The 9,866-nt window shown below is 47.9% G+C and overlaps 1 protein-coding gene across 1 annotated transcript in view; it reads left to right on the forward strand.

Annotated features, from left to right (window-relative positions):
- The window catches only part of LOC119457647 (homeobox protein SIX6), a 76,595-nt gene extending 71,540 nt beyond the window's left edge, over window positions 1-5,055 (forward strand). The window contains exon 2 of the mRNA XM_037719279.2: window positions 2,265-5,055. Within this exon, the coding sequence (XP_037575207.1) occupies window positions 2,265-2,682 (418 nt within the window). The 3' untranslated portion in view covers window positions 2,683-5,055. The remainder of the gene's footprint in view (window positions 1-2,264) is intronic.
- Window positions 5,056-9,866: the final 4,811 nt, after the last annotated feature.

The raw sequence follows: 9,866 nt of genomic DNA on the forward strand, positions 1-9,866 counted from the left end.
GTCTAAATTTGCTTTTACAGGGTAACACTAAACCAATGAAAATAGGCTTGTTAACGATTCTTTTTTGCCTATAAATGTTTTGTGTACTTTATTCGCACCAGACAATACTGTAACGAACGTGGACTGCGGTTGTGTACGTGCCCATTGCAAAAGAGAAATTGTTCTTGGGAAGAAGGCTGTGTCTGTGTGAGAGCCCCTGCCGCTGTCGCAGTAAATGAGCTCGCAGATGGAGCAACCGCTTACAAAGTTTGTTCCCTGACCTTTAATCGAGGAATGTATATCCGGGCCACGAGTGCCACTGGTCGCGCCAAACTGGCCACCTAAGGTGCCGTTTCTCCACTAACACCCAATTAAGGGGAAGCTGTGACTCGGGGCTAACTCCGACTTCTCTTGTAAAAAAGGAGTAGCTGACGTCCGCTGATTATTTTACGAGAGTTCGTCGTCCGTGAACACCGAAGTCACATGTACACGGCACGATGATTTGTGCAGATACCGAAAGTCGATAGGGCCGCAAATGTAGCTCCCCCAGCCATACCCGCGGCGGACGTTAGACACCGCTTATGGCCTCGGATGCAGGTGTATCCATCGAGCAGAAACCCGGAAACCGGGGGACCAGGAGGCCTGCGCTGAGGACGCGCTATCGACGCGTCGATCTGCGTAATCGGCGGGCGCATGTGTACGGTAGCGGCTACTTAGACACAAAGCTGCGGAAAGGGATGGCAAAATAGTGTGTGTGTGTGTGTGACCTGTCGTGGAGGAAAAAGGCAGACGAGCCGGTCACGCAGATGAGCAGCTGAACTTTCCATCCATTTTGGCGGATGTGCGCGCATGCGCGCCACACAACGGCCCCGCGCGCAGTATACATCCTTTGCTTAGCTGGTATAGCTTAGCAGTCATTGATCGAGGGCACGCATGAATGAACGGTTAGCTGAAGACCCACCCCCCCCTCCCGGCAGAGCTTATGTATACAGCAAGCTCGCGAGGTATACTTGGAGGGTCCAGATGGAGATCCTTGAACCGTGGCCGTAGGCATCGATGGCACAGAAAACCACGAAAGCGTTATTGCAGTACCTCAAGTCGACAGGACTTGGCGACTGTGTGTAGACTTGGTGCGAACCTTCAAATGTGCGCGAAACTGAGCTCTCCTGTCTCCTCTCCCTCTGTTTTTATCCTTATACCCCCTTCCCCCAGCGCAGGGTAGCAAACCGGACGTGTGTCTGGTTAACCTCTCTGCCTTTCCTCTCTTCTATTTCTCTATCTCTCCAGGCTCTAAATATACCAAAGAATGGATGGTTAAAATGAGAGGGCGACGCACGTGATGACTCCTTGGCTATGGCGCTCTTCTGCTGTGCACGAGGTAGCAGGTTCGATTCCCAACCGCAGAGGCCACGTTCCAATGGGGACAATATGTAAAAAGAAAAAAAAAACCGCTCGTCTACTTAGATATAAGTGCACGCTAAAGAAACACTGGCGGCCGAAATGAAATCCGATTCCCCCACATTAAGATCTATATGCCATGAGTTTCCTTGAGACGTTGAAACCCTTAACCTGACGCTTTTTTTTTAGTGGGATGGCCTACCCATACCATTTGATTCTTAGTAGAAATTATCCATGACATTCAATTAAACCACAACAGAAAATTCATTGAAGGTGACAGCAACGGAACAAGAACGCAACGTAATTCCAATGACGAGCTTTGCAAGGGTTTCTTCGCGGTCGTTTGTGGTTTCGTGCATTAGGGCATGTGAAGCAAGCAGCCTGTCGTCCAACGGACAATTCTTATGAAGTTTTTGAACAGCTGCTGGTGAAATTATGTTGTAGAGCTCCGTACGCGTACTGTTCTGCTTTCCTTTTTCTTCTTCTTCTTTTTTGGGGGGGAGGGGGGGGTTCTCTGTCACCACAACGTGGCAATGTACGGTTTCGTATCATCGTTCTTGACGGGCTGTCATTTAGTTACGAGAATGGTTGTACAAAACGCTCGCTGAGACGACACATTCCATTCGTCAAGCTACCTTAGCATCATTAAGACCATTATACTTACATATATTTCTCGCGATTGCAGTATAATAGCGCGATTTCGTGACAACCTAGAGGTGCCCTTTTCTTCGTTATTTGTGCGTTGTTTCTGGGCTATCTGCTGACGAGCACGTTCCAACTATACATTACCCCTCTTCAATGCTTCCGCCCATCGAATGGTGCAATATAATAAAAGCTAAACGGCAGCAACTACAACAACTCGTGTCTTTTTTTTTCTGCTACCGCAGGTTGCTTCAGCAGCAGATGCAACAGCAACAGCAGCTCGCCCAGCAGGGCTACGGCAGCTCGAGCAGCACCAGCTCGACCGGCTCCAACCGGAACCACAACCACCACGGCAGCAAGAACGGCACTTCCGGTTCCGGGGGCTCGCACCACCACCAGGGCTCCTCGGTGACTGCGGGCGGAGGAACGGGAGGCGGCACCGGTGGCGGTCACCACCACCGGACGTCCTCTTCTTCCTCCACGGCCGTGGACACCCGGAGGTCCACCACCGGCGGCGGCGGCGTCGGCCCCAAGTCGCCCGGCATCGGCGACGACAACAGCTGCGGTAGCTACGGCGACAGCTCGGCGGCGCCGAGCTCGCCGACCCCCTTGTCGACCACGTCCGAGTCGAGCCGGAGTCCGAGCCCTCGGCAGCCCCAATGACATGAGGCCCCGCCCGCCCTGATGGCCGGGGCGGGCGGTGGGCTCGCGCTGAACCCCAGCTGCCTAGTAGGCGGTCCCGCGGCTCCGGGAGTGCCGCTTCCGCCAGGACTGCCGTTGGCCACGACGGCCGTACCGCTGGCCGACGCCCTGCCGTCGTTCGAGCAGTACCTCCAGTATCTGTTCATGTCCCTGCCCCCGCCGCCGACGGCCTTCTACGCGGCCGCCGCGGCCCACCAGCAGCAGGCGCAACAGTTGCTCCAGGAGCAACAGCTCCAGCAGCAGCAGTTGCTCAAGAAGCAGGCGGCGGTGACCGAGACGACGGACGACGTCGAAGAGAAGGTCGACGTCGTGTCCTCCACGCCGGAGCCGGCGTCGGACGAAGAAAAGTGAAACCTAAAGAAGAACTCGTTGCGGGGCAAGTTGGTTGACGCTTGGGAGGAACGGTCGCAGCGCAAGCAAGCCGTGCGTAAAGAACAGCTATAGACGGGGTTGAAGACAGGACAGCACAAGCTCTACTGTCCTTTCTTCAGTTCCTCGCATCCTTCTTGTTTGCGCGAAAAGTTCGACTCCTCATCGCCTTCGTATACAGTGGAAGCTTGTAGGTTCGAGACTGCATGACTTTGCGGTGGAGAGCACGACGACGAGGACGAAGCGCAAGGACATAAGCTGTGTGTCCTGGACTGGAGAAAAGGCCTCGAAGTTGTCCTGCTTGTCCTTGTCTTCTGGCACTGTGATATATCTGCGGCATCTTCGCTCCGTTGAACAAGAAAGGCCGTCACTCTCACCTTCCTCCAGCCTCTTACGGGAAATGTATACAAGACATGACGTCACGTTTTCGAGCGTCCGAGAAAGTGAGGCGTCCGCACGTGTGTGTCTTGAAGTACAGCTTCACGGACGAGGGACATCTTTGCAATGCTTTGTTTTTTTTTTTCACTTTTTTTGTGATGAAAGTGACTGTGGTGGACTCAGACATTTTTCCCGTGCTGGACGCACAGATCGGAACACTCTTGCTGCGAGTGAGCGTATCGTGGCGTGTGTGTATGTGTGTGTGCGCGTGTCGGCGCGTAGCTCTTGCGCATGCGCAACTTGTGCCGCGCGGACGGGTTTAGAAAGAGACCTTCACGCGCACGCTTATCTGCGTGCGTATCTCGGACGATCGAACACCTTGGACGTTTCCCTCCCACCGAAGAAAAAAAAACGACACGGCAACGAGGAGTGGGTTGCCAGAAACACCACATCATATTTTATGTGGCTTCCGTGTGTAGCCGTGGGGTTCTTATGTAACTATGTATTTACGCACTAGGCGCCGTGATCGCATTATGCGGCAATAGCGTGCGAGTCGATTCCAGAGGCTCCTTGCGGTGATTTGTGTCTGAAATAATCTAAGAGTCCTATACGAGAAAATTCGGAGCGCGCGTTCTTTGTCAGGCATTTTTATGGTCATTTTTTTTTTCGAGAGACTTTTGGACGTTCAGTCGGAGTGGTGAGAAGGTGCTTCTTTCTTCTTTTGAGCTACGATGTGAGCGATGACTGATTTGAAAGACAAATTTTGGGTTTTCGGGATCATTGGCTATTGGAGATCATCGTTGAGATGACCTATGCACCGGTGTAGAGTGTTCTGGGTGATGTCTATACAAATCAGCGTCGCAATGCCATTAACATCATGGGAAAAGAAAGCACTTCACTTTGGTCAGTGCATCAGACGAAACGCTCCAATTGGATGACCTGTTTCACTTGCTGTAACAGATATGCGCTTTGGGTCATCTTGGTGGAACCGAAAACCAACTTTCGCCGCGGCTAAAAGCCATGTTTTCCAAGACCACGGATGGGCGGTGGCCTTCTTTCCGAATGGGAGCACCTTCTCGCAGCCGATAAAGGAAAATATCTTTTTGTTTTGTGTGTGTGTGATCGGTGACCATTGACATCTTCAGAACACATCACGGATGCCCTTCTTTACTTTCACTTTCTTCTTTCTTTTTCTTATGCGTTACAGCCAGGCACGCAAGTTAATTGATGCTGTTTTGAATCTCGCGCGACATCGAGACGGCGCGCGTTCACGGCGTATCGATGCGGACCTTGTGCGCATGCGTGATACTGTCGAATGCTTCCTCAAACTTTATCTAACTACGCCACCACGGCGGGTACGAAACCTTCGCACTCAGAAAGTCAAGCGCAGTGTTGGAATGTTACGTACCATGTACGCGTGTGTCAGTGTATGTGTACGGGTGCCTCGTGTTGAACACGCCGCTTCGATGCTCTTCTTTTTTTCTTTTTTTAACTTTCTATCATTTTTTTTCTGTGTCACAGTTGTGCGATTTTGCAGTAAACATTTGTGGACGGGAAAAGATAGAAGGGACTAAAAAAAAATCAGCGTTTTATAGTAGGGGTGCTCGACTACCAAAACTTTCGCATTGAATATGAGTGTCGGAAACAAATATGACGTTGAAGTATGGAATCAATTCGTTTATTGATTGAATTTAATGTCTCAGAGCAACTCTGGGTCGCTTAGAGACGACGTCGGAGGGGGGGGGGGGGGAATTCCGCTTTACTGGGCAGCTTGTGAATGGTCACGGAGTGAAAGGTGAACATAAAAGTTCACCGCCATTGTTTTGCTGCTGGTTGTCTTACAACGGCCATGAGAAACGGCCAATGAACAAGATGCGTCGGTCGTTCCCCATGGCCAGGTGCATAGGCTCATGTAATCACAAAAAGCCCGTATAGCTGGCCATAATACGACAATATCCGTAGAAATCGAATTTCGTATTCCAGAATCGATGCACTCCGCATTTGAACGGAATTGTTCGAATGCTCTTTGACATTTTCGAATATTTCGCGCACCCCTAATTTTTTTTTCTTTTTTGCCTGCTTTTTCAACAAGTGTGAATGCGTGTCCCTGCTGTGTTTCGATATTCGCAAGGTTTCTTTTGGTGCTCTGTTGGTTGGCAATTCTTTTAGGTCCTCGCATTTCTATTTTGCTGGCTCGAACACGGCGCCTTCTCTCGCATGTTTTTTGCAATACGTGAACCTGATAACTGCGCAACACTTGAAATGTGCCGGGGTCACATCCGCCTACAAGTCGTTTTCGTACGGTAGGTACGAGAGTGAAAATGCTATATTATTTCTTCATTTTTCATTTTGCTTTTTTTTTTAGACGTAGAAACATTTCTAGATTCAGTGCATGCGCACAGATCTCGTGCGTGAATTCCTTTTTCAAGCAATAGGGGCATGGCTTGCACTGACGTCATCATAGGCGCCATGTTGGAGAACCGCCACGGTGAAAAGCTGCGTGTCGCTGACGTCACGTGCAAGCTATCTATACTCCGGAATGTCCGCTTCGATAAGACGTATGCGGTATTAGGAAGAACGCTAGAGCATGCTGACTTAAGACTGCGGTTTATCTCGATCCATCGAGGGCTATCAAAGTTCGGGTAATCGTATGCGATCGAAAGAATGAATACAGACAGACAGACAAAGAACTTTAATGAAGGTCCTGAGAAGCTCCGTTGCCCCCTCTCAGGGACAGGGAGGCCACGAAGCCGCGGGCCGCACCCACGTCGGGACGGGGAGCCAATGAATCGAAATAGAAACACCGCGTTCACAGCTATTTTGTCAGTTCTGTGTCTCTCTTTTTTTATTGAAACATTCGTGGCATGCCAAAACTGAAGATGCGTGATCAACCGTGACAAATTTTGAAACACCAACATTCTCCGTTACGAAGAAAGTTTTGTGTCAGCGCGCCTATTACTCGAACTTGGCTCCATTGGCGGCGATTTGGCTAAGTGAAACTCTTAGAGGTGTACTTGAGTGGCCAGAGATATTTCGGGCCAGTTTGTGGAAGAGATTTTTGTACATTCACAACATATTATGATACCTTGTAATCACTGTATAAAGAAAAATAGTCGCGAATGAACATTTCTTTGCTGTGTGAAAAGGACGTCGCGAAAGGAGGGCTATGTCTGGGATCTTTTTGCTTTCCACCGGCGCAGGTAAGATAAGTGCAATAAACACGTATCGTGTTGCAAAGTGGCGCTTCCGCGTCTGTACAGAAGGGTAAGGATGCACGTAAATGCGCAATCATTTGTGAGGCGATGTTGTACTACTCTCCTATATTTACGGCACTTTGAATTGTGAATATAATTCTTCGTTTATTTCATTGCGCTCTCTTTGTATATAGAATACAAAGGTATCGCAAGTTACAGTCTCCGTAAAAAGTTTCGAAGCCTTCCTGTGAGTGTGACAGGATTCCTTACAGAAAATTTACCTATTTATACCGTTAATAAGAAATTTGCAGGCTTTTCTGTGAAGTCTCTGGAATGTATATAGACTACCTTTTGACACATATTCTTACGCTTATTGTCTAGTAACGTTAGTGAAATTCCACATGCAACCGGTTTGGAAGTGTACAGGCTACAATAAACGAATGTAAATTGGCTTGTTAATGACTTTTGTCTGTTCAACTTCATTGGCCCGTAACATACAAATATACAAATACATTAAATACAAATGAAGGGTGCAATGGGAAATCCCAATGTAAAAACCGTCAGGATATACTAAACTACCTAGCGAAAAAAAAAGGACAGGCCTATATGAGAAGGCAAAGCAGCTTACAAGACCTCTGTTGACTGTTTGTTAGACTGTCGAAATTCAATTTATGAGGGGACCTCTTACCAGCATCTTCTGAAGACCTCGCGTCAAACACCTGGCTCTCCGAACCTTAGGAAATTGAGCAGTGGCGAAATTGCCGGTCGACCACAATGTGGTGTACTTTCACCTTTGTGTGACGTAAACGACTAAGAAAGTCTATAGATTGTCTATACATTTTCTATTTATCGTCGACAGATTTATTGCGTGCTTTCGAGAACTGCGCAACGTGAAAAATAACGACTGTTGGTTATGTCTTTCGTCGAGGCCACTTACCATTTGCTCAGGCAATCAACGCTCCCTAAAGGGATTCCCCCACAGAAAAATTTGAGACAGTCTGTTAAAAATCCGCAGGTTGTATATTTTTTTTTTACGAAACCGCAGTTCATGCCGTGTACGGCTGAAACTTTCTGTTTGTGTAACAGTGACTATCTGACCTGACGGTGAAATACGCGTCAGGTTGACAACATGCCATTCTGAGCAGTATGGGTTGAGATTCCGATGAGAAACGTGGCGCCGAACGATACCGCGTGTACATATATACTTATATGCTGTACATAATAGAGAGTTTTAGATTAGGGGGCCCCAACGCTTGTGTCCCCCTAATCTAAAACTCTCTAATGCTGATGGTTGGCGTAAGAGAAGTGCGTCGAAATGGAGACAAGGCGTTCTTTTCTGTAAATAACTCTTTTTCACATTAATTCTCGCTTGCCTAGTGGCGTTGGGTATAAGGCGATTCGAGATCAGCCACTGCAGCGTGTGACAACGTTCTTTGGTGACGTCTGACGACAAACGGAAATTTCGCATATTCGTTATAACGTCGCCGGTTCCGTAGTTCTTGAGGTCGCCTAGCAAATGAAGTTGAAAGCCGGTTCCATGCGTAAGTGTGCATTTATTTCCTTTCTTGCCTATGGTCTTTTTTACAATGTTAAGTTTTTAAACTGCTCCCTTCGGGGGCCGGCGGTCCTTCCCGTGTGAGCTTATAGCAAAAACCGTTAGAGTTTCTCACTAAGGTTACCAGAGGCAAATATGGCGCTGCAGTCATTTAAACACCGCAGGAATTATGGGTAGTACACGTAGGCTTTATACAGAAATTTGGCAAATATTCATTAAGAAAGCACGGTTCGCCTTCTTTTATTTGTCTTTGTGTTTCGATGTCATTGCGTGCCAACCACAAAACATTTCGTTAACGCAGTTAAGCGTGTTATCTTTCTCAACTGATTCACCTTATCCTATAAAACTTACCTCGTAAGCAAATATCGACACGTTTAAGTATCCACTTATTTGAATCAAGGTGACATTTGTATAAGTAATCCTGAGCACATAGGTTTAGCTGATTCTAAACAATTACCTCTGTTTGTTAGGCTCTAAAGCGCAATAGGGTGATAAAACATTTACAGGCTAAACGAAGCAAATCACTCCCTAGCAACATATTCGCGATGAAAAACGAACTTCAGAGAGCCTAACGCAAGATTCGACAATGTCGCTTGCTGCGACAAAGTTATGGGCGAATACGTACGCTGCTCATCAAGAACGCAATGTCTTTATACCAGCCATATTATAGGGCAGCGATCGCGCGCACTAGCTCCACATTTCCCTCTAGCATTCTTAGTGTGAAACTCGTACGTCAACCATCACCTCAGAGATACTGTGGCAGCTTAGCGCGCACATCTCGGAGGCAATGCATCAAACAATAGCCATTTCTCGCGTATTCCTTGTTTCTCTGGATCCTTCGCTATCGTCCGGTTTAACCTATCAAGCTTTGGCACGTAGTCGTGGCCCGTGAACCTTAATTGCGCCACCATCAATTGATTGTTACCGGCTGCTAAATAACAATGCGGCGGCTTTGAGAAATCACCAACCCCAATTTCTCTAGTGTGGTATCTTGGGCGAGGTTGGAGATGGTGCCCACAACGTGTGAATGGATTTAACCGCGCTGCTTTTGTGACGCGCGTACAGCGACTGAATGTACTGTCGGTAACGTATCTCTACAGTATATTCCAAGAAACTTCGAATGTTATAACACGGTCTTCTCGAACAAAATGGCGCTGCAATCGAATAGACTCCCTAAGGGGAGTCCACAGAAGTGTGTGCAAAGTTGCGAGATTTGTCAATGTCAAGGTTTTGTATGGATATAATTTTACAACCGCTCGCTACTCAAGCGAGTAGCTTGTACCAGGTGATTCTTGGCTGATGGATTTCACTGCAATTTTCCTTTTTTGTGTGTGTGTGCGTGTGTGTGTTGCAGAGGCGAACCAGTGTCTTGTTTTGTCTTGAGCCTTTTGTGTTCTCTTTTACGACATCTCACATCGTGGTGTGTGCGTGTGTTTGTGTGTCGCAATGTCGGCACGCAAATCGCCAATTGCAGGAATGGAGCTGATGAAGAGTAAAAGAAAGAGAAATAGATGTTATATCATAATTATTATTTAAATAAAAAGTGTTTCCTTTAAGCGAACCACCTGCGTTGTCGTTGTCTCTGCGTCACACCGTTCGAAGTCCCGCACGACTCCTCAATACACTTACAAGATGCACGTGGTTTCTTC

The sequence above is a fragment of the Dermacentor silvarum genome, chromosome 7, assembly GCF_013339745.2.
Source record: "Dermacentor silvarum isolate Dsil-2018 chromosome 7, BIME_Dsil_1.4, whole genome shotgun sequence".
NCBI classification, from domain to species: Eukaryota; Metazoa; Arthropoda; class Arachnida; order Ixodida; family Ixodidae; genus Dermacentor; species Dermacentor silvarum.